This window comes from Corella eumyota, chromosome 3, assembly GCF_963082875.1.
Source record: "Corella eumyota chromosome 3, kaCorEumy4.1, whole genome shotgun sequence".
In the NCBI taxonomy this organism is placed as follows: domain Eukaryota; kingdom Metazoa; phylum Chordata; class Ascidiacea; order Phlebobranchia; family Corellidae; genus Corella; species Corella eumyota.
Window position 1 is genome coordinate 603,972 of NC_137492.1, and position 25,309 is coordinate 629,280.

At 28.8% G+C, this 25,309-nt stretch overlaps 4 protein-coding genes across 6 annotated transcripts; 1 reads left to right on the top strand and 3 right to left on the bottom strand.

Moving 5' to 3' along the window:
• The first annotated feature begins 1,187 nt into the window (after positions 1-1,187).
• Positions 1,188-3,289, top strand: LOC145744967 (uncharacterized). The gene is made up of 4 exons (XM_082562947.1): positions 1,188-1,440; positions 1,501-1,620; positions 1,967-2,275; positions 2,498-3,289. Exons 1-4 carry the CDS (start codon positions 1,188-1,190, stop codon positions 2,860-2,862), a joined length of 1,047 nt encoding a protein of 348 aa, XP_082419073.1. The 3' UTR covers positions 2,863-3,289.
• Positions 2,720-5,425, bottom strand: LOC145745601 (nucleolar protein 16-like). Its single transcript, XM_082563720.1, has 4 exons — positions 5,217-5,425; positions 4,295-4,461; positions 3,832-3,941; positions 2,720-3,425 (listed from the first exon to the last, which is right to left on the bottom strand). Exons 1-4 carry the CDS (start codon positions 5,324-5,326, stop codon positions 3,285-3,287), a joined length of 528 nt encoding a protein of 175 aa, XP_082419846.1. The 5' UTR covers positions 5,327-5,425; the 3' UTR covers positions 2,720-3,284.
• A 199-nt stretch (positions 5,426-5,624) lies between these two features.
• Positions 5,625-17,005, bottom strand: LOC145745742 (transportin-1-like). Its single transcript, XM_082563897.1, has 25 exons — positions 16,885-17,005; positions 16,415-16,490; positions 15,943-16,040; positions 14,954-15,112; positions 14,504-14,637; positions 14,234-14,315; positions 13,939-14,061; positions 13,508-13,629; positions 13,309-13,369; positions 13,014-13,127; positions 12,332-12,404; positions 11,757-11,909; positions 11,506-11,617; positions 11,310-11,435; positions 10,900-11,030; positions 10,307-10,434; positions 9,772-9,879; positions 9,302-9,460; positions 8,691-8,877; positions 8,374-8,469; positions 7,973-8,048; positions 7,606-7,705; positions 7,440-7,514; positions 7,152-7,277; positions 5,625-6,991 (listed from the first exon to the last, which is right to left on the bottom strand). The coding sequence occupies exons 1-24, from the start codon at positions 16,981-16,983 to the stop codon at positions 7,170-7,172; spliced, it is 2,700 nt and encodes an 899-aa protein (XP_082420023.1). The 5' UTR covers positions 16,984-17,005; the 3' UTR covers positions 5,625-6,991; positions 7,152-7,169.
• Positions 17,006-17,970: 965 nt separating this feature from the next.
• Positions 17,971-24,858, bottom strand: LOC145746397 (ras-related protein Rab-3). Of its 3 annotated transcripts, none has more exons than XM_082564680.1 (4): positions 24,755-24,858; positions 20,140-20,361; positions 18,898-19,016; positions 17,971-18,109 (listed from the first exon to the last, which is right to left on the bottom strand). In XM_082564680.1, the coding sequence occupies exons 2-4, from the start codon at positions 20,359-20,361 to the stop codon at positions 17,971-17,973; spliced, it is 480 nt and encodes a 159-aa protein (XP_082420806.1). In that variant the 5' UTR covers positions 24,755-24,858. The 3 variants fall into 3 exon arrangements, with proteins under 3 accessions (XP_082420806.1, XP_082420804.1, XP_082420805.1); XM_082564678.1 differs by lacking the exon at positions 24,755-24,858 and adding an exon at positions 22,908-23,035; XM_082564679.1 differs by lacking the exon at positions 24,755-24,858 and adding an exon at positions 21,422-21,548.
• Between the last annotated feature and the right edge of the window lie 451 nt (positions 24,859-25,309).

Sequence of the window (25,309 nt, forward strand, 5' to 3'; positions counted from 1 at the left end):
TTCCCACAGAAGATACTATTGATAAAATATATGACGTCACCTACTAAGTGAATAGATTTAACGCAATTTAAAATTAAATTGTTGCTTAACAGAAATAATACAACCACACCAAAGTCACACTTTTTGACCGTGAGGCAATAAAGTGTAGTGGTAAAAACACTTGCCATACCATCATGGGGTCGTGGGTTCAATCCCCACTGCTCTCATGCTGTGGCGCACTTGAGTAAGGCGCTTTAAACTTCTGCTGAAGCTAAAGCCTTTTTTCCACCATTTTCCTTATTTTTTCCACCATACCAAATTTTTGTACACTGTGATGTCACCTGGATGGGGTTTATGATATCACAAGGTTAAGTGTTGTTATCTTGTATTCGCGCTGTTAAAGCTTCTGTTTACAACAAGAAATTTTCTCTTATTGATTTTATTTTTAATGGCATCAACGGAAGAAGGACAAAAATAACAAAACCCAGTAATTTAAACACCGCACCTGGCCCAATCGATACCGCACAAGAGAATAACAATTTTATTTTGTTCAAATTAAATCAAAATATTCAGTAGCAAACATTATTACTGATGAAAATTATGAATCAAGAAACGCAGGATTCCTTTTTAGCAGTTTTTATAATTATATCAATTCTATTTGCCCTTGGAATTAATGTAACTTTGTTAGCTGCTATTCGATATACAAGAGACAATTTTAACTTTTATTTAAGTCTTGGTCAGATGTGCGCACTAAACTTATGCGCATGTTTATTTATTCTGCCAGTTACTATAATTATTGCAGCGAACCGGGAAGTAGCAAGTGAGGATTCTGGGCAAGTTTTCTGCCAGATTATTGGATGTTTATCGTCGTTTATTCATCGAGCAACTACTTATAACTTGTGTTTAGCGTATGTGGAAAGGTTGGTAGTTTTAAAATAAAATCCGCCTTTATGTTACTAAAAATAATTTCACCAAAAGTTTGTAATATTACATAAAAATAAATTTGTACATTAATTGGTATAAAAAGATATATTTAGGTTGCCTATTCTTAAAAAAAGGCGCCTTGGGTTTAAAAACATTTTAAGTTTTAACATAAGTTTAACATAATCCAAAAATTTTTGGTTTTTACCAAAATTTAACTTAAAAATAAGCGGCATTTTTAGAAAAAGGTTGTGTAAAAAGGGGTTTTAATTCCATTCAGGTTAATGATGATAATTTCCCCGATGACTTATTGGAACAAAAACTTGATCCTAATCGTCGCCCCAACTCTTAACTCAATCCTCGCCATTATTCAATCACTTACCCCGTTCATGACGTCACAAATATACCCCTACAAGCTGCTCGACAACGCCCCAATGTGCGTCCATGTACCTACGTCAGAGCTTGGAAGATTTTTTCTTTATTTTAACACTGTGACGTCATATGTGCTGACGTGGTTCGTCATGTGTTTAGTTTGTATCGGTAAGTTAATTTGATTACGTCTTTATTAAGTGACGTCATTAAAAATAATTAATTAATTAGGAATGTTGTGGATCGCGTGTTCTAGTGTGACGTCACGCGCACGAATTGTTCCTTTAGTTTCGTCACAGAATGCAAACAATCGAAGAACAGCTTGGGAGGAATCACAAGCCATGGCAATCGGTAACATAATTGTGATGACGTAATAAATTAAAAGTATAAAACCTGTTACCATTACTGGTATATTGAAGTTATAAATTTTTATATTTTTATTGGGAAAGGGTGTTTTATTACGAGGTGTTAAAGCTATCCTTAAACACCAAAAGTTGAAATGTATGGCATTGGTGCGCCTTTTTATTTGTTCTATATCCATTTTAGGAAATGGGTTTTCGATATTTTTATAGGGTAAAGCTACCTAAGAATGCCTGGCTTAAGGGCGATTTGTGTGGCATTGGTGCGGCTCGAACCCCAAACCCTTCGGATGAACTTCGATGCCATTTCTACCGGATTCTAATTCTTATTTTTTTAGGTTCTGCCGATCGTAGTTCCATGGACAGCGCCATCTTGCAAACATTTCTTGGCGGGGATTCGCGAAAACGAAAACTGCAAAGTGCTGACGAACTTACCTCAAATAAACGTAAACGAAGCGTGATGTCAACAAACTTGACCTTCTGTGACGAGTTGACCTTGCACAGGGACGGGACAACTCAAGTGACCTCAACCGCAGTTTCTGGGCCCTCTGGTGGGCGACCTTTCTCGATTTCAAGAGAGTTAACTTTGGCTGAGGGGGAGCAGGGAAACAGTAAAACGGTGTTTCAATCAAACATGGCCGTTCAAGGTAATTTAAATGACGTAATCGTTAAATGACGTCATTTTTAGTGTTTCTAAACGTTAGAATATGTTTGAGGTAGGATTTTGCGCAAAAATCATCAATCTATACCTTTAAATATTGGCTAGTTCGTACAAAAAGATTTATTTAGGTTCAAATATCTTAAGCCTTCGCAAAACTGGGTATTTTCTTCACAATTTTTAAGTTTTCTAACAATCTGTATTCTTCAAGGTAACCAGCGTCCAAAACCAACACGTGTAATCAACACAACTACGTCATCAATACGTCATAACACGCCAACAATTAACACGAAAGCTCTCCTAACTCTATCTGCCACTTTATTTGTTTTCACCTTGCTCAACCTTCCCGTATTTCTACTCCATATTGTCGTCAGTGACGCAACAATTACTTTCAGTGACCTCATAATTCAACTACTTGCTTGTATTGCAATGGCGGCAACTTATACAGTTTATCCTCTTTTAAACGTGCTTGCTGATAAAGAAATGAAAAGTAAAGTTGCTCAAGTTTTCAACAAAATGTTTGAGATTCAATATGGTGTTGAGATGACGCAATCCATCGTGGATAGAGATGGTTAACACGAATAATTAAACGTCGTAACATAAAGAACATTTTAACGTATAAAATATAATCTCAAAAAAAATCTCAAGGACACACCTTTAATGTTTTATTGTCTTCAATTTTGGGGTCAAATTTATTTATTTAAATGCCCACTGTGCTCTATAAAGGATAAATGGTTAAAATCTTATTGATTTGTTTTGAATAACCTTAAAATACCCAACACGAGATATGGTTGGAATCACAAAAACCTATTTTTGGTGATATATTGATTTTACATTAACATAATAAGGTAAAAAAACAATTTTGGTTAATATACTGGATAAAAATGAATGTTATAAACCTTTTTCCATATTGAATAATGGTTTAAAAATGTAATGTACAAACCTATAGACCTAGTTAATTACCATTTATAAAATTAGTAATTTCAGCAAAACTGTTTTTAAGTTGTCTCCATTGAATCATTTTTTTTCGAGTCCAAAAAATTTTGATATTGAATTTTCGATCGTTTAAATTCTCTTATTTTATTTCTTATTTGTTTTGGTGTAAGTTGATACATATTCTTTCTGTCTCTTGCCATTGCCTAGAAACAAAGATATTAAATAAATTAGTTAAATGTAAAAGATTTTTAACAAAAATTTCTAGTGAATATTTTATTTGACAGTGTGGTGTAGTGGTTAGAATACTATACTACATAAGGTTTTTGGTTTAATTTCCATTGCTCCCATGCTGTAATGCCCTTGAATAAGGTGATATAAATAATGTTAACTTTTGCTAAGCCAAAAACCAATTAGCAGATTTATTACCGGGAAATTATCATCAATAATATCCCAACCTGGCGAAGGCAATCTAAGGCTAAGATAGAGTAACAAATGGTATTCTATGTTCTGGTCGCAAGGCAGCCTTCCCACATCGAGGATAAATATAAACAGTATTTACAAGATGATATAATAGAATCAAAATATTTCACAACCACTAAAAACACCTACTTTATAGTTGTCTTGATATTTCTCCATCATATAAGTACAAAAATGAACATCGTTAGAAGGTAGTTGAAATCTTTTTTCTTTTTCACCAAGGTCAGCTTCTGTTTCCATTTCTAAAAACATTTTTTTACAACAATTTAGCAACTGTTCAATATTAAAATATAAAGTATATTATTTTAATTATGCCCCATAACAAGCTATTTAATAAAATCTTCATCAAAATACAAATTATTTATGTAAATATCAATTTTGTCAAGTTATCTTTAAAAAATTTGCTTGCCCTGATACCATTGTATTGTTAGATAATAATTCAAAATATTTCAATCCTACTGCATGATCCATATTTAAATTAAAAAAAACAAAATGTGATTTTGGCACAACTTATATAATTAAACCCAAATTCAAACTTTTTAATAACACGAACTTCAACAACACCATTAAACTTGCCAAAAATTCAAATACTAACCTTTAATAACTTCAACTTTATTTTTTTTCCTAACATCAGGAATAATAGTTGGTCCATATTGAGGTCGTTGTATCGCCATAACTTCGTTGGCATTGTAAGCTATTCCTATTTCTGCCATGTTCTGTTGAACTGTTTTCGTGTTGTCCCATGCTGCCTTGACTGGTGTGCTGAAAAATATAAAAAATTTTAAGTTTTTGTTTCTTTCAACTTTGATTTTAAGACTTCTCATCTAATTGGCAATGTTGTATTTTAAATATTTTTTTATATTTATTTATTCTTAATGTGGGAAGGTCAACTTCACAACCTAAACCTTAAAGAAACATTTGTTACCCCGACCCGGTCTAAGGTTCGGGGTTTGTTAGTTTGGGATACTAATAATTAGTTTTTGGGTCAGCAGGAGTTCATATCTCTTATATTGTCTTTCTTAAGAATGCTACAGCATAAGAGCAGTGGGAATTAAAATCAGAGCCTTCTAAAAGCCATGCATTCGGAACAAGTTCGCGACAATTTGACAATGCAGCCTGTTTATTATTATTATTTTTTTTGTAAATATCTTTATCCTCAATGTGGGAAAGTCCAATGCGCAACTTAAACATAGAGTAACATTAGTTACGCCGACCCAGTCTCGAGTTGCCTGTGGCAGTTAGGGATATTATAGATTATAATTGCCCGATAATTATGCTTCTGATTAAGTGCTGACTCAGCAGGAGTTCAAACCGTTTATAGCACATTACTCAAAATTTATTACCAAATATTTTATTTTAATTTAGCTAAGCAGCAAACCAAGTTAAGTATTTAACCAAGAAAGTAATAACCTAACCCAAACATTATTAGTTTTTTACAATAATTAAGATATACAGATAGTGGGACCTTCTGTCTAACAAGACAATTTAAAAATAAATTTCTTTAATTAGGTATTTACCAATCAAAGTTTGTGCTTCTTTGTTTCTTCTTTAGGTTCTTCCATTGTCGTTTTTTGCTGGTCTTATTATTAGCCGTCGTCTGCTTTCTATGTTTTCTGGCACTCGGCATATTTTAAGTTAATTAAATCCTGTTAAATAACCTTGTGGATTGTTTTTAGTTAAAAATTGTGGATTGTTTTTAGTAAAAAGTTAAGTTTTATAAAAAAACCCCCGTTGGTAATCTCCCCATTTCCACGTGCTTCGTTCCCGGTTCTTTCGGGTCTGTACCGGGATATTAGTATAAAAACTATATGTCCAATATAGACTTGTTGTCGTTAATAGCGTCTATAGCTAATTAAACTTAAAATAAATTAATTATTCTAATAAATAATTCCTAAACAAAAACTGATAAATAAAATATTATAAACAAGATTATTTATTGATAAGCTTAATAACAAATTAACATCGTTTCAAAACATATACAAGAAAAAAAATTCGCTTAAAAAAACTGAACTTTAAAAAAATATTTTTCCGTTTGTAACACATTAAAATAAAAACATCATCTGTTGTTGTGGTGGAGTTTGGTAGCATGATTTTGGGATTTAACTTATATTAATTAAAACACAGTGTTTGGATTGCAATTTTGGTCTGTGGAAAGATTATAAGTTACCATGTTTTGGGGTTGCATAAATTAACTAGAATAACATAAAGTAAATTGTTTCTACATTAGGCCGAACTTGCATTAAAAAAATATTAAAAAAAAACAAAAAATCCAAAAGTTACACGTTTTGTGATTAAAAATACTGTAATATTTGTAAAAAAAACACCCAGAAAAGCACTGCCTTCAAGTTAAAAAGGGGGGTAATTCAGAGAGGTAGGGGGTAAGGGGAATTAACATTTTTTTAATAATTCAAGAAAAAAAATCGTTTTACTCACAGTTAAAATAACAAATCAGTTAATATGAAAAAAAAATAAAAAAAGGGTAAAAATTTCTACTAGCAATAACAATTAATAAAAAAAATCACTTGGAAAAATATAAATAGGTGAAAAAAAGAAAAAAAATGGCAGTAAAACATTATTTTAAGGGTAGGGGGGGGGCAATTATAATTAATGGCATGACACAGTTAAACAGCAAGTGGCGAAAGTAGAACAAAAGTTGTGATTTTTTTCGATATTGCTTTTTTTAATGAATGGCTGAATCAAGTATGATATTGTGAACAATTTAAAATTATTTTAATTCAAATAAATTATGTACCAGAAAAAAAATGTCAAAAAAAAAAAAAAAATTTTAGTAGAAAAAAAATTATTAAAAAAAATAATATTTACATTTTAACAATCAATTAAACTAACAACAATTTTAACAATTTAAATTCTTTACAAGCATTCTACAAATACTAATTTTTTACCGAAGTTAAGTTCCTTAAAAAAACATTTTAACGATTGACTTTTTCGTGCAATTTTTTCACTTAAACACATAAAAGTTAGTGACGTAAATACCTAATAAAAAAAAACTTAAAAATTAAACTAAAACCTAATAATAATACAAATATACAGATGAAACCCTAATAATAATATACAGACACTAAAATTGAATATTTACAAACATTTTAACCCTAACCCAAGTTATTAAAACTTCTTTAATTTAGGAATTTACCCCGACTCTCTAGCTTCTTAGATAAAGGTCCCTAACCTAGTTTTTACCCCTTTTTGGGTTATAACCCTACCTAGCCCTATATTTATGGGGATTTCCCGTTTTAACCCAGAATTGATCTTTAGTAGTCTTTTCTCCCTAGTTCTAAAAAATTAAAAAAACATTGATTAAAAAAATTTGAACATTTTTTGGAATTTATTTTTAAAAAACAGTAAAAAAAAAAATAACTACATCTTACAATAAATATTTTTATATATTTCCTAATAATTCAGTTTTTGATCAACAAAAATTTTCCTAATTTTACCTTTTTTGCCCCTTAGGCTTAAACCCCGTAGTTGGTAGCTAACCTCTCCTTGAGTGGTTGTGGGAATTGTTCAGCAAACCGTGACCAGGTTTCCGTGCCAACTTGGTCCTTAAATCCATGCAAGATCTAAAAAACGGAAAAATAAATTTTTATTTTGACACTAAATTTTTTAAACTAATTGTTATTGGTATTCATTATTTGGGATCGGCATCTTTATCCAATATTTTTTGCTTGTTTAACTCTGATTTTAACAGTAATTAAAGTTAAATAAGGCAGACTATCTATTACCTTGTGAAACATTTCTTTAAGGTCAGCTTTTGGTTGAATCCAGGAAGCTACAGCATCACAGAAAAATATAAAATCCTAAAAACAAAGAAAAATAAAAAATCATGTTTACAGAAAAAAACTTTTTAAATTTACATAAATATTAATTTAAAATAAAAAAAGTTTTTACTTGAACGATTCCGCCAGGATTGACTCCGATCATTGCACAAATTCCGCGGAATGCGGAATCCTTTTCCTCGTTATCTCGAATATTTCTTAATGAAGTGCACCTAAACAATTAAAATTTACAGAATTAAATCTCAATATAAAGTTCAAGCATAAAAATTATCAGGCGATTGTAATCATAATATCCCAAACTGCCAAAGTCAACTTAAGACTGGGATAGGGTAACAAATGTTAACCTTTTTACATCGAGAATAAATAAACATAATAAAAAAATTCTCATAAGATATATCCTATAATACAACACATACAGCTACAAGTTAAAGCTGAGGATTACAATTAACAATAAAGTAAAAAACAAATATATTTCTCACCAAGGTCTTGCAAATCTTGGCATCAGTGGAGCCACCTCATTAGGGCAAACATAACCGAGTCTCCCAATAGTTATAGCTGTAAAAACAAAATATCTATTATAAATCTACATATATAATAAACCTTCGTGAACATTAAACATGTATGTTTGTCCAATTTAAAGGCCCCAAAAAAATAAAACTTTCATTTGTGGTGTGTTGGTAAATTATCACAGGTAAATATTAGTTAAGAGTTGCAACCATATTACGACAATTAAAATGTCGACCGTAAGGCCTGCTGTTCACTTGTAGAAATATAAAACCAACACGAAATATGCAAAAAATTCAGAATTTTTAAATTTTGGTTTTTTATTACTTCTAAAAATTTAGGTTTTTTTATTACTTCAAACAATAATTCAACAAACCTGTGTTCTCCAGTAAAGTTTTAGGAGTTCCTTGTTGGTTGATAATTATAACAAGAGGTTCGATCATCAACGTCACAAACTCCTGCATCTCAGGCCCTAAACATTAAAATTATTGTTCATAAAACCCTAATTTAAATCTGTTTTTACACAAATTAGTGTCCAATTTGAACCATTAAGTCAATATAAAATTAACTTTAAAAACTCAACATAAGGTTCTAAGTAATAGAAAAATAGACAAAAAATTTTGAAATCCAAAAATAAAAGCAGATATTTATAGTTTGTCCCAATTTAATCCTCAATAAAACCACCAAACTCACCCAGTTGAATAGAAATCTCCCCAATCGCCCAAGTGGCATTATTACAAACCGAGATAAGATCAGGATTAAGATTGAGAGCCAACACGGGCATAAAATCCCTGATGTGGAGTTTAACATGTTGGAAGCAGGCTTTGGTTAAATCTCCTAACAATGCAAACGAACTTTGTCGCACTTCTGCCATTTGGTCCTAAGAATAAAAAGGATTGTTTAGTCAAGAAAGGAAAGAAGTTACATTGCAAGGTTTGAAATTTATAGTTAGAATTTAACATTGTTAAATAATTACACATAATGGAGTATATATACATATATATAATAAAGCTTAGTGGACAATATATATATACATAAATGACCAATTTATAAGCCAACAAAATAAATAAAACTGCCATTTGTGGTGTGCAGGTAAATTATTGCAATTATGACTAATATTAGTTGAGAGTTACAATAGTATTATAACAAAATGCTAACCAAAAAGCAGGCTATTGACTAATAGAAACCAAAAACCTTAAGTAAAACATCAATATAACTCTTTTTAAATATATTTAGAAACAGAAATTTACCAATTTAAAAAATAACCCAAATTGCCCAAAATACACAAAAATAATATAACTCACCTGCATACACTGATACATAAGAGCTAGGATTGGACAGGAGGCCACCAAAGATTCCAACCCAGCCCCTAACCCCTCAGCTAATCCACTCAACAAATCCAGTGCAACGATCATAAAATCCTTATCTGGGGGTTCAATTTGGTCCTGGTGTTGTAGATAGGTCTGTAATGCAAAATATTGTAAATATATTGGACTAAATTAAGTAAAATCCTAATGATAGTTATTGATATTGAAAAGAATATAATCAAATTTTAGTACTTATTAGATGGAGGAAATTTGATTAAAATGGCGTTAAACTATAGCAAAAATTAGTACAAGCCAAAACCAATTGTCAGATTAATATTAAATTGGCTTAAAAAAATGTTTTTCTAATTATTAGATTAATATTAAATTGGAAAACTTTTTCACTTTTTTTACTAAAAAAAAATAATTAAAACTTCAACATTTTAACTTTTAAACTTAATTGAACAAACCTGGTTCGCAGTGAGAGTTGTTTGAACGAGGTTTACACAACGATGGAAAACTGGTTCACAATATGGTAAGAATCCTGATTGGAGGGCAGTTGCTACCGACGACAAACACTAAAGCAAAAGATTTGGTTAACATTCATTTTTTTTAAATATTTTTTTATTGGGTAAGGGTGTGCAGTTTTGGACAGGTTTGAGCTATCCGTAAACACCAGGCTCAAGGGTAAATAGTGTGGCATTGGTGCAAGTTGAACCCGAAACCTTTCGGCTTGTAGTCTGATGCCATCATAGGATCCCCACACTACCTGACTTCGGTTAACATTTATATATAATTGAGTTTAGTCACTGATATGTAAATATAAGTATGTCCAATTTATAGGCCTAAAAAATAAACAAAACTGGCATTTGTAGCACCTCGGTAAATTATTGCAGGCAAATAATAGTTGAGAGTTGCGACCATATTGCAACAATCAAAATTGACAAATAACTACTAAAATTTCTTAACACAATTTATCAAACTAAAAATTTGGGTAAAATTTACCTCCAGCAAGGGAAACAGATCTTTATCCTCATCCCTCAAACTATTCCATTTATCGATAAGAGGGGGCATCAACATCTGGATATATTCACTCTTATTCATGTGGTTGCCTACCGAGTCTGCCAGGGTCCCTGTATCAAGATAAAATATTAAAGGGAGGTTTAAAGATTTAATATTTTCAATAAAATGGTTAATTAATTAGACTTGTAAGGGGGCAGCAAGCCAATGCAATTAATGATAACAATAGAATACAGGTTAACTACCTGGTTAAGGTTATACATAGAATGGTATTTAAAGCTAACTTATCGTCATATTGGAATATAATAACATCAAAAATGGGAAACCAAAATTAAATTTATGATTTTTTAGATGGAAATTGTGGTATATTTTATAAGAATTCAATATTTTTAATACAAAAGTTTTCCATATTTTAGACTAGAAAAACATATAGTATTAAATATAAGGTTTTAGGGACTTTTTGAAAACAAACTTTTTGAAATTTTTTTTTCTTCTAAAATTAGAAAAAAAATTCCAACTGTTAGCATTTCCTAAGGATCTACAAGTTCAGGACTTTATTTTAATAAAATCCCACTTACCAATTGCATCATATAAGATAAGCAGGTTCTTATGCTGGTACTTGTTAAAGGCATATACCAGGGTTTGTAGAATAACATGGAGGTAAGGAACAAGCTCGGTGCAGGCTTCCTCTTCTAATGTCGCAAATGCACTGAGAAGAGAAAAAGCGATTTAAAAAATTTCAATAAAATTTTAAGAAAAATCAAAGCCGGATTCCATTTAGACAAATGTTTAAAATGAACATAAAGCTATATATAACAAAGCTTACAAGATAACAAAAACTGCTTTATAGGCTTACAAGATAACAAAAACTGCTGTTTGTGGTAGGGCTAGCGACAGGTTATGACCATTAACCTGTCAAAAAAAACTAAACTAAACTAGAAAAAAAACAAAATTAATATGAAAACAAAATTTTATTTTGTAATCTTACCTGCAAGCAGCTTCCTGAACTCTTTTATTTGAGTCAAGGATTCGACTCAACAACTCGTTCATGAGTGGCTTCAAATACAAGTCGTGACCGTTTTGCTGCGACTGTGACACAATCCAGTGAGCATACCTGTTTAAATAAAAAAAATTTCAAATTGATTTTCTAATTTTTTGAATTTTAATTTTTTTTTTATTCTGACCTTGACAAAGTCCAGCATGTGATTGAACGCACCAACGATTTCTTATCATTAAGGGTTTCCGTGAGAAATGGAACTAATTTTGGAAGATGTGGCAACATCCCATTCATACAACCTAAATATTATTAAATTGGAAACATTACAAAAAATATGGTAAAAAATATTTTATCTTAAAAATTTTAATTTTAATTTTTTTTAAATTAAGATTTTTTAACAAATTTATGAAATTTGATTTTACAAATTTATGAAACCACCTTCAGCAATGGCTCCCAAGACCAAAATCCCAGACTCCCTTAAAACCCAGTCCTGGTGGAAGAGTAAATCATTTAACTTCTCCAGCACAAAAGGAAGAAGATCTTCATGGAAGACATTCGCTAAAACATCTAAACCTGCTGCCGAACATTTTCCTAAAAAAAATAGAATTTTAATTAACAGGAAATGGGTTTTAGACAGCGTAGGGTAGTGGTTAGAACACTTGGCTTCACTACATAATATCCTGGGTTTGATCCCCACTGCTCTAATGCTGTAACGCCCTTGAGTAAAGCTTTAAAAATGGCAACTTCTGCTGAGCCAGCACTTAATCAGCAGTTTAATTATCAGGCAACTACATCCAATAATATCTTAAACCGGCAAAGTTAATTTAAGAATATGTTGGGGTAACAGTTGTTACTTAATGTTTAAGCTGTTAAGTCAACGCTACTTTATTGAGGATAAATAAATGTTAAAAAAGGGTTTAATAAGATACTGGTTATTGCTTTTAGCTTGGAGCAACCATCTACTGTTGCCCCTCTTATAAATTTTTTTTAAATTTGTTAAAAGACGAACTTACTTAAATTCCAATCTGATAATGAGTCGTCATCATCCAATCCTCCATCATCTTCGTCCTCATTCTCTAACCCATCCTAGAGCAATGAAGCATTGTTATGTCATAATAATATAATTTTATACAATATATAATATAAGATTAGTTTATTTTTAAACTTTTTCGAAAAGGTAAACCTATCTATCTACAAAAATGATTTTTTAAACAACTATTATCTTAAATAAGAACAACTTCTGTTTATGCTACAGAGTAGATCAAAAATCTATACATAATAGAGCTCAGTTGACAATATGCTCAATCTTCGACCATACATAACAACTAAAACTACCATTTGTGGTGTGCAGGTAAATTATCGCTGGCAAATATTAGTTGAGAGTTGTGACCATATTACAACAATTACAATCCTGACTCTAAGGCAGGCCATCGACTAATAAACCTTAAATTTAAAATCTACTTTCTCACACTCACTCCGGCTGCTAAATTTCTTTCTTTCAAACTTTCTTTCTCCAACTAAAAACATAAAACTTTATAAAAACTCAACCACTTTAATCTTACTTTTAACTAAGCTCAAATTAAAGGCCAGCATTACCAAATAAATGAAGCTAGTAGTAATACAAAATAATTAATTTAAAAGCAATGATAAGTAAATGAGGTTAGAAAGTTTGTTTTAAGTTAGTTTTGAACCAACCTGTTGTTGTTGTTGTTGTTGTTCATTGTGGAGACTGTGGACCTTGGATTTGTGAAAGCGAGGTTTGATGTCTTCGTCTTTATCCGGAACCATGTCATCTTCCTCCACATCACCCTAGTGGTGAAAATTATTTATTTATCCTCAGCATTAATATTAAAAGAGATTAAGGCATACAAAGGGCAATTTTTTTGTTTGGAGAAATATATAGAGAAAACATAATGGTTAAGAATAAATTACAAAAACTTATATTTAGGTTTAGTTATGCAATCAAATCAGATTAAATTGATTATATTACCTTTAGTAGAATGACATCAACTTCAGAATATTTCATTCCATTAATTAACACAGGAACCAACCTAAACAAGGAAAAATCAGTGATTATACACAAATAAATTATGGTGGATACTTACAATTAAATTAGCTACTAACACAAACAAATAAAAGCCCCCATTCTGCTACATTTTCAAGCAATGTACAGTTTATGAATATTTTACCTCGGTAGAAACTGGGGCAAAACCTCTCTACAATCGCTGGTTTGTTCGGCGATGGAAAGCCAGAACTCACAAGCCTCCAATGCTACAGTTTCATCATCATCTTGGGTTCGTAATAACATGTACTGAAAGGTAAAAATAATAAGGGTAAACTACTATATACCATAATAACTATATAATAAAGCTTAGTGGAGGATATATATGTCCCAGTTATAGGCCTACAAAATCATTAAAACTGTGTTTGTGGTGTGCAGGTAAATTAGAATTACACTAACTTGCATTATTGTGAGACCAATTAAATAAAAAAAATGCCTAGAATTTTGTAAGCCCATGATAGTATTCAGTATTTTTTCGTGTGTATGAATTTATTAATTAGGTATTGGAAAAAGACTTTTAAAGCTATTTTATATAAACATGGAATAAGGTCAAAATACCTCAATAATGTTGGTCATCTGAGGTCTTAATTTATCCATTCTAACTTCTTGTAACATCACCAAAGCTCTACAAACATTTTTCCTTACTTCAACGTTTTCATCATTTGCTAGCGAGAACAAACCCTGAATATATTAAAAGGTTTAGTAATCTATTAGGAAAAACTACAAAAAAAACATAAAAAAGGCATGAAATATGAAGTACAATAATCGGTTACAATTTATATAATGACTTAGTGGTAACAGAAATTTGGAAGTAAATTCACATTTATTTAATTAAAACAAGCAGTAATCTCACCTGTATAAAGTCATCAATATGAGACATAAGAGCTTGAGTTTTACTTATAATAAACTGGTTCACACAAGATATTGCATGAGATCTGTAAATGTAAAAATTAAAATTAAAGTTTTGAAACTCTAAAATATGGAATACAGGAAAAAAATGTTTTCAAACAACAATAGCAACAAATAAATACTTCGTTTGGACTTTAAATTCTAAACAGTAACTTCTTTTTTGGTTTTAGAGAACAATCTTAGACTTTAACAGATAATAAGTTAAAAGTAAAACCTGATTTTTGGGCTTGAGTGTTTAAAAAACTGAAGAAACTTAGGAATCATGATCGCGAGAGATTGTTGAAGGACGGGGGAGTCCAACTGTTCAGCACAATCTTCACAAACTTTCTGCAACGCTCCAAATGAACCCTGGAAATAGATAAAAAAAAGGGTAAATTTTTAACCAAAATTTTGGTGAATAAATTGTAACAAAATATTTGATGGAATAGTTTATCTTTATCTTTTAAGAGAGGTTTGATGTAAGGGATTGATTTTTAAAATGACCTTTTTGATATAGACCCAAAAAACAATCAGAAGTTTACTTAACAGACAATACCACCAGCGTTAATAATCGATTGAATCTTAAGACAGAGTCAGGGTAACAAAATTTATTTTATGTTTGGACTAAAAAGTCAGCCTTCTCACATTAAAGATAAATCAAAAAAAAAAAAGATTTATTTCTTACCTCACAAGTATTATAATCCTCTGAATCCAGAAGTTGGCACAAGTTGGGTAAAAGTTCCTGCCAGTTGATCAAATCCCCTTTAGATGCGATCGTCGTGATTAAAATCCCAACTGTTGCTCTTATTAGGGGAGAGGGATCACCAACTGCTTTAAGGCATTCCTACGACAAATAAACATCAAAAATTTTGTTTTTTTCTATGTTTTAAAATTAAAGTGCTATATCTTTTACCTATTATAAAATAATAGAGCTTAATGAATGATAAATGGTATAATGTATATTTAATTTAACGGCCCTTAAAATAAATAAAATTGTTGTTTGTAGTGCGTGGGTAAATTATCATTGGCAAATATTAGTTTCAACTATATTTTAACAACTAAAAACCAGCTTAGAGGGCAGACTATTGACTTGTGTTTATCGAAAAAATTAAATTTAAAAACGCAAACCTATTTGAGTAAATAAATAAAATGGTTTACTGTTATACTCGATTAACTTTTCAAAGAAAATTAACGCTTAATAAACTATGAACTTATTGTTGCATAAAAGGTTACGCTAATTATGAGAAGGTAATTATTTTGCTATTTTCAGTGTAAAGAGATTATGCAAATAATAAACAACAAACCATAAATATCAAGTTTTGCCAAGTAATTAAATATAATTTGCTTGAATTTGTAAAAAAAAAACAATATGGAAATAAAATGTAATAAAATTAAATTTGTTTTATTGGACTGTAATTCTATCAAGCCATCCTACTTAAAATCTAAAAATAACTTTATTGTTAAGACAAATGTTTCCAGGAATGTTGTTAAATTCTATTTTTATCATTTCTAAAATATGTTGTTCAATTCGCCCAATAAATAAATACATAAACCTTATCTTTTATCATATATTATGGCTATTAACAAAATTACAGTTAAACATTGAATAAAAATAAAGTTTTCTTGAGTTTACGATTTAAAATTATTTGGTTAAACTTTAAACTAAGTAAATACCTGTTTAATAAACTCTCCCACGTTTGGTGGAAACATGTTGTAGTGCGCCCTCACATTATTCTTTAAAATCAATCCTGCCAACGACCTTGTCGGCTCATCTGTAAATATAAATATCAGTTGTTTACCTGAAAAGTCCTGAGTGTAAATTACTTCAAAAATCAAAGTAAAATGGTGAAGTTTTACTAAAATTTAAATGCTATGAACCACTAAAATGTTGGTGTAAATTATTCTAGAAATTTTTACTGGCAGATGAAATTTAAGCCATGCAGTCAGTATAGGTAATTTATGCACACAACAGTGTGATTTATATAACTAGATGTTCTTAATTTAAATCACATTTCTATTAAATTGTAGATATATTCTTGAGCTGGAATGTCCGATATAAATTAAGATTTAATTCAAGTTGAAGAAGCAGGGCATATCAGCTTGTTAATAGTTAACAAATTAGTTTTAAACTACAAATATCTTTTACCTTCAGTTGTCAGTTTAGTGAGCACAAAGATCAAATAATTATTAAAATCAGGATATTGATTCAGTTGCTCTAATTTCTATATTAAAATATTCAACAATTAAACTTTAAAATGTTAAACAAACCGGTCTCATAATCATATGATTTAAAATAATTGTTGATAAAATAAAACACTACATTTGGTTGTGGGTTCGATTCCCACTGCTCTCATACTTTAGCACTCTTGAGTAAGGCAATATAAACAGTATGAACTTCTGCTAAGCCAGCACTTAATCAGCAGCATATTTATCGGGCAATTAAACTTAATAATATCTCAAAATGCCTAAGTAAACTTAAGAATGAATCAGGGTAACTGATGTTAATCTATGTTTAGGTCGTGTATTCGACCTTCCCACATTAAGGATAAAGATATAGAAAAATATATATAAATATATTTAACAGTTGTTTAACTTTGAACTTCAATAGAAACCGACCTGTTGAACATTTCGTTGAATCTCGGTGTCCGGAGATTGAGATTCCTTTAAAAGTTGAATAATTTGTTCTAAACCAGAGTTATCGGGTTGCCAACTCATATTTAAATTTAAAACTTAATTCTAAAATATTCCATTACAATATTATTAATGTAAGGCACATACAGACATAAGTTAAGGCAAGTTTAAAAACTATAAAGCAATACCAATTCCCTTATAAACAGTATGTAACAGACAAACTAGTAGTAAAACGTATTCATTTTAAAAGATTGTTTTGTCTTAACGACTTTTTATTTTTATAGCATCAACGCCTAATCCTATTTTAAATAACAACAAAAAAACGCCAGAGGCAAACCAACTAATTTGTTTACACAATTCCAATTCATTATTTTGACAAGTTCTGTTAACATAACTTACAAACCAAAATATATTCTAACAAAACAAAGTTCCGCAAACGACAAATTTATTTACGAGTGATTATAACCTTATTAAGAAGCACGAAACTCACTGATTTTCGAAGAAAAACTTAAAATTCAACAAATTCTTGACATTTTGACTCGAAATTTCTTCGAAAAAGTTATTTTTAGACCTTATTTTAACAAACGCCATGTGCAAAATAAAAGCTGAAAACTTGAATTCTGGAAACTGCACAAAAGGTGAAACAAGAGTTGTAACATTTTAATGTCACTCGCTACGATAATTACTTTTTGCAATTTTAGTTTATCCTCGAACAAAAAATTATATTTAGTAAAACTATTATTTGTATTATCTTAAATCTTTTAAATTTTAAGGCTTTTGCAGTTTATATTAGGCAACCATGTTTAAAAAATTATAAATCTTTAAAAAAGTCATAAGTAACGTATGTAACGCATTACCCCGGCAGCGTGGTGTAGCAAGAGTTCTTACCACTACACCACACTGCCGGTGAAAAATTAAAATCAACGATCAACATTTTAATTGACCTAATATGGCTGCAACTCTTAACTAATATTTATAATTCACCTAAGCACCATGAATGGCATCTTTTTATTTTGAAGAGCTATAAACTTGACATATACACCGTCCACTAAGTTCTATTATATAAAAATGTCAATAAAATTTACCAAGTTGGTCAGCAAGTTGTTTTCCTCTGTCAGTAGCAATAACCCTTTCATCCTCCATGTCACTTTTATTTCCCACCAGTGAAACTTGAGCATTGTCCCATGAATATGTCTTAATCTGAGTCGACCTTGAATCAAGATTAAAATTAAAATTTGTAAAAAAAAAAACTTTAATATCTTCAAAGTTAAAACAGATTTATTATAATATTTTATTGAAAAATATTTACTGGTTTTTAAAGAGAATTTAAATAGAAATGAATAAAAGATTAAGTTGTTATTTTAAAGTTTTGTCTTTGAAGAAACATTAAATTATTTAATAAACATCAGGTTTTTAAACATAACAGGTAGTGGCCGGTGTAATAGATTAGGAAATGCTGACAAAGGGAAGTTATACAAAGTTATTACCTCTTGTTATTTTAACTTAGTTGTAAGTTAATTTATGTCGGTCATATCAATAATTTAATGAAGCCTAATTGAAAAACAAAATTTAAATGTTTCAAAATGAGAAAAAAAATTTTAACTTGACCAATTAAAAATAGTTTTTAAAATATGTAAATTAGTTTTTTCTGTTTTTTAAATAAATTATTTATTGACCGCAAAAAAGGTTTATAAAGACTTTTACATAACTTAATACTTAGCCGAATGCTTTAAAATTGACAAAAAATCAATAAATTTGATTAATCAATAATTAAAAAGGTGAAATAAGTTCAATGTACATTGTTAGGTTTTAATTTAAATTGATTTTCTTTAATTAAAGTAAGGTAATATTTAATTTAGATTTTAAAGGCAACACAAGAATTAAGATGTTAACAAACTTTTTCAGACTTTACTACATTTTTAGAATGCCAATGTTAAAATAAGAATAAAAATGTTTTTTTTCTCCAATTAAAAGTGTTTACTACATGAAAGTACTTACCAATCTTGTACACTGTTAAAAGAATCCTCATTGGTGATGTCATACATGAGAATAAAGCCCATTGCTCCTCTATAATAAGCTGTTGTTATGGTTCTATATCTTTCTTGTCCAGCAGTGTCCTAAAAAAACAAAAATTAAAATAACTACAACCCAAGTTAAAATTTAAAAAATTGTTTATATTTATGTTTATCTTCAATGTGGGAAGCTCAACTTCACGATTACTTTATGAAACAATTTTTATTACCCCAACCTAGTTTAGAGTTAAATAAATTTATTTTTAACCAAATAATTATAACTCAGCCTCAAGTTGTGTTTACCATGAAGGTAAATGATTCACATGGTGGTGTTCTAATAACAGAAACAACAAAACCAGATACAGAGAAGAGATATAAAAGCATTTTAATGTAGATTTAGTTGGACCTGACAAAGCTTTGTAAATAATTTATAATCATTTTAAAAACTATAAAATTGTTCTTAAATTCTTTTCAAAAAAGAACAAATATACCTTTAATTTAACAACTGATTATTTAAAAAAAAGAATTTAATGATTATTTTATTTTAACACATAATTTTTATAATAAATATCGTCAAAGGCTTCACAAAAGTTAAAAATATTTAAATTAAATCCAGGAAGTAGCTGAAGTGGCACTTAAAAAGTTTATGACCTCATAGTAAGCTATTGTTTTAAGTTTTTATTGTTTTAACGTTCCATCTTAATACAACGATCACTTTCAATATTTTGGTATTTCAACCACAAAAATAAAAAGAGTTTAATGTCTTTTTCAACAATTTGTAATTATTCAGTTACCAATGTAATTTTTTTTTTTAATTTTAAGTACAGAAAATGTGAATTAAAATTAATTTAAAATGTTATACTCCTTTTTATGAAATGTTTTCCTATTAAAAAATAATTTGCATTAAAATAGAACAAAATTCCCCAAAAAAAACTTATCTTTTGAATTATTTAAACAAAAACAGAACAAGAAAAGAAAAATACCCAACAAAAAATTTCCATTAACTTTAACCCAATATAGAAAGAAGATTTAGACAGCGTTACAAATCAACATAAACATTAAAAATTTCACAGCCAAAAGTTCAAGAACTTTCCCAGAAAATAACAATTTTTTTACCCCCCATATTTGTATAAACAACAAACAAAATAAGTTTTTGTAAAAGAAACCTTATACCAACCAAAACATTTCTCAGAGATTGTTGTTAATGTAAAAAACTTAAAAAGCTTACCCAGATTTGAAGTTTAACTCGTTTGTCGTTCCTAAAAACGGTTTTAACTTTAAAATCGATCCCAACCGTTGATACAAACGCGCTAGTAAAGGAATCATCAGCGTAACGGAACAAAAACGAGGTCTTCCCAACACTAGAGTTGCCAATAATTAGAAGTTTGAACATATAATCGAAGTTTTGGTCGGCTGCATCTTTCTGTTGAGCTGAACTAGAGTTTGCCATCTAAGTAAAAATAAAATAAAAAATAATAAAAGTTAAAAAAATTTATTTTTTAAACTAAAATTGTCAAAATATTTTATTTTACATTCTTTAATACATTTCCTAATCTGAACAAACAAACATAACTGTACTTTAATGATAAATTTTACTGTCTTATACATTATTTAAATTAATAAACAGTATATTATGGTCTTTAATATTTATTTAAAATATTAAATTTATTATATGTAAACTTCAAATTTCTAAATATTTAACAACAGTAAAAGCGAACTTTTCGAGTTTAAATTCTCACAAACACACTAAGGTTTTATAAGCGTTGTTATAACTCTTGTGTTAACGCCTTATGTCAACAAAATAGTTTCTTAAAACGATTTATAACAAATATTTAAAAACGCCGATTTTTGGAGTATTACAACAATATTTAAGTGGCCTAACGATTTAATACAAACGAAATATTGAACTTAAATTGCTGATTTTTAAATCTTAAACTTTTAAAAAATGCGTTTTTACTGATTAACCAAAATATCAAGTATAAAGACGGTAAAAATTGTAAAATATTATTAAATTTAAAATTAAGTTATATTTTGTATAATTGCATTTAAATAATATAGTCGCCACGTCATTTAATTATAACCTGGTCACTGCTTTCAAATGCTAATTAGATACGAATGAACGACAATGTTTACAACGATATACAAAGCGATCAAGAATTTATTTGTAAAATTTTTTTTATTTACAAAATTTTTTTTTTGAAGAATAAATTTATACTTTATGACGCGAGATACGTTGTTCTGTGACGTCATAGTAAGGTGTAATTGCAAAACATCTATAATTCATTATAGTAAACGAGCTTTCTACGTTGGAAGCGTAATATTAATATCGACGTTTTTAGAAACTCGAATTTTTTGGCTTGTTGTAAACTTAATATGTTGTAAACTTAATATAAAAAAAAAAACATTTAATACGTTTATAGTTTAATTTTCCCGAAAAAAAACAGTTAAAAAACGTTTTAAAAGCACAAAAATATTACATTTTTTTACTGTTTTTAAACATAATTACTTACAGTATTTTCTTCTGCCATTTTTGATGTTTAAATAATCTAAAAATCTAGCAACAAATTCGCGTTTAATGTTCTACAACTGCTCTGGTTTGGATTTTAAATTAAGAATTCGCTTTTTCGTGGATCGATATTTTCTGAAAAGACGATTTTGCCTTTTTCTTTTCCACTAATGACGTTTCTTTAAATTAGCTCCGTACGCAGGGAATAACTCTTTCACGACGAATCTCGAATTATCAAATTATTTAAAGGCCTTAAAAATGTGGCTTTGATTTTTAAAGGGTTACGATGACATATGTTCTCGTCGATTCAAATTTAGGTCATCGATGCAGGTTTATGACGTCATAATATAACATAAAAACAAGTAATTTATTGTAAAACTTTAATTACTTTGGATGACGTCGAATTTTTTGCAATTAAAAACAAAAATTAAAAATCATTTTTTAAACAACGTTTTAGCAAAAAAATCCTTAAAAAAACTTTTATTAACAAATAAACTTAAAATATTAACTTTAAATTTACGTTTTTTATTGATAACTATACCTAAAAGTTTTCAAATATGACAAATTTAATTGATTAGTTTAATATTACTAATATCCGCAGCATAATACGTTGTTTATTATTTTGCTTTTTTATAAAAACATCAAATTTAACAAAATATTACTGAACAGAATATTTTACTTTTTTAGTAATTTAAAAACTTTGCAAATTTCTAATTCTTTTAAACCAAAAATAAAAAAAGATTAATTTAAAAAAATGATGACTAACATTATTAAATTTCGCAGAAAAAGGAGATCAAAAATAATAAAAATCTATTAAATTAAAACACTAATTAATTAATTAGACATCACGTGACACAATTTTAGTGACATTTTTTTGCAAAAAATGACTTAAAAATTTAATTTAAGTTACCATTAATTTAGTAAAAATCATTAATAAACGTACAACCTACTTTTTCACATATCGTAGTAGTAGTAGAATTAAATCAAATAAAGTTAATTAATTAAAAAAGGACGCATGCCACATGTTGTGCTAATATATCGAACATAAATCTGATTAATTAACAGCGATAAAGATGTTATACAAATGTGGTTCTACTATAGAATCTTCCCTGTACCACAATCTACCTTTTTCATTTATTTTAAATTCAATTGATTTTATTTGTTGTAAATAAATAACAAAATCAATATATTGTATTTGACTGGCATTTCAAATTTGTAACAACGTAATATAACAACGATATTTACTATTATATGAAGGGTTATATAAATACAAAAGTAAACACTCTTTATATAAATGTTAAAATAGTTAATATCTAAAAGCATTTTTATCAATTATTGGCATATTGTAACAACATATAGTCTTATAAATTATACAGAAAATTCTCTTGCATTTTTGTCTTTTATTATTACTTAATTTACAAAAATTTTGCTAGCCGAATATAGCTACAAATTAGTTGTCAAATTACGTTAAAAATTGAACAAAACTTTACCTCGATTCCTGCTTCGTGTTTCATGATGATATCTTTGTTAAAATTAAAAAAACTGAAAACTGCTATCTTAAATAAAAACGTAAGAAAATTTGATTATTATTGATCGTATATTATACGGAAAATACCTAATTTTCGTTTTTTTGTGTATTGTCTATTACCTAACGCTTGTACTGCGTTGTTTTGAAATATTAAATACAAATTATATTACGACGCGTAACTACTTCTACTACAAACTTCCAACTGTCTGCAAACGAAGTTTTATCTGTTACTTAATCATCCGTTAACCAAAACTATTTACAAAAATTCCCAACATTTGCCCGCAAAAATCCAGCACAGCGAGCCAAAAAGAGATATTATACGAAAGCTCAAAAAATATCGACCTAGAATTTTATTGATTTTATATTTCAAGTCAAACGAAAAAATACCTTAAAAAAAAATTGATTTTTCCTTAGAAATCTTAATTATTTAAAGCCTACTTTAGATATTTATATCATTATAGACTTTCACTACTTAGCTACGTTATATAAAGCTTTAAAAATATCCTTTTTAAATTAAATAAAACACATTTAATAGACATTTTAAAAACGATTTTTTTTTGCTTTTTTTAACATATTTTAGCGCACAATTTAAATTGTTATTCATACATTGAGTCAAATATATACAGTCTGATATAAATGTAAACAAACCTTAAAAAAAGAGGAAATTTTAATTTTATACTAGAATGTCATATGTGTTGCTTGAGAAAGTAAATAATTGATGAGACAATTCTGTTTGAAACTAATCAATATTGTATTTAGTTTAAAACCTGAACTTTCCTTAAATAATGCAACAAACAATAGTTTTTCTAGTATACAACAACAGACAGAACTGCCTCTAATTATAAAAAAATAAAAATAATTTTTTTTAGCATTAAATTTTAAATAGATAACATTTTTTTCCAAATGCCAGTTTTAAAACTACATTTGAAGTTTTTGGTACATATATAATCAACTTAAATATCAATACAATTTTAATATTAAACCCACGACCTCGTGTGTTCACCGGCAGCTAGTGTAGTGGTAAGAACACTTGCTACACCACCATGAAGTCGTGGGTTCAATCCCCACTGCTCTCATGCTGTAGCGCCCTTGAGTAAGGCGCTATAAAGGGTATAGACTTCTGCTGAGCCAGCACTTAACAGCAGCTTAATAATTGGACAATTATAATCTATAATATCCTGAACTGCCACAAGCAACTCGAGACTGGGTCGGGGTAACAAATGTTACTCTATGTTTAAGTTGCGCATTCGACCTTCCCACATCAAGGATAAAGATATATACAAAAATATGTATTATAGCAATATATATATGTTGTTGTTTTAATAGGAACATAAAGTAGATTGCCATGCTCTAAAATATACCTAGGTTAAAGTATTTGAATTAAGTTGTTATTTAATGTAGCTTTAAAAAAGCTACAGTTCTGCTTTTATAACACATTCCTATGTTAAAGACAGCATCTATATATTATGGAGCTAAGTAGACAGAAATATGTCCAAATTACAGAACTGCAAAATAAAAACTAACAATTGTGGTGTGCAGGTAAATTATCATGAGAAAATATTAGCTAAGAGTTGAGACTACAACAATTATATTTGGGAAGGCTATCGTCTAGTTTGTGTTATTTCTTTAATATAAATTAAACCAACAAAATGACCTTTTAAAAAGAAGTTTTAAAAAACATTTTTTAAGAATACCGACAAATGCATTAAGATTAAACTTTACCAAAGTGAGCTCAGAGTACGTTGAAAAAAATATTTGGATTTTTGTAAGTTTATCGCAATAAATTAAATTTTAACATAACAAAAATACCTTTTGGAAGATTGTTCTTTTTTGATGTTGATCAAAGTTTGTAATTTTTCAGTTTTTAATTCAATTTACCAAATATTTGTCACTAAAAAAACATATATTTATCTAAAACAAAGTTTAAAAAAACATTTTAATGTTTTTAAATTACGCAAATTTTAATACAACCAATTTCTTAAAATTAACACCATATTAGCCAACAGTTAATAAATAATAAAATGCACAAAGTATTATGCAAACTGATAAAGAAAACCCAGTTAAAATAACTTATTTGAAATTAGTAAAAAATTAACAAAATTTACGAAATTATTGATTTTATTTCTTAACTAAAATAGAGTTCTAGCCATAATAGTAATCAGTCACGCGCTATTTAAACGCAATAAATTTTAATTTATTATTTATCCTCAATATTTTTATTTAATTTATCCTCAACTTAATAACACAAATTTTAAAACCAATATAAAAACGGTTACTTTCATAAACTTTTGTTTATAAACATACAACTATGCTAATTTTTATTTTCCAATTCAACTTCTAACATACGAAAAACAATGTTGTTTA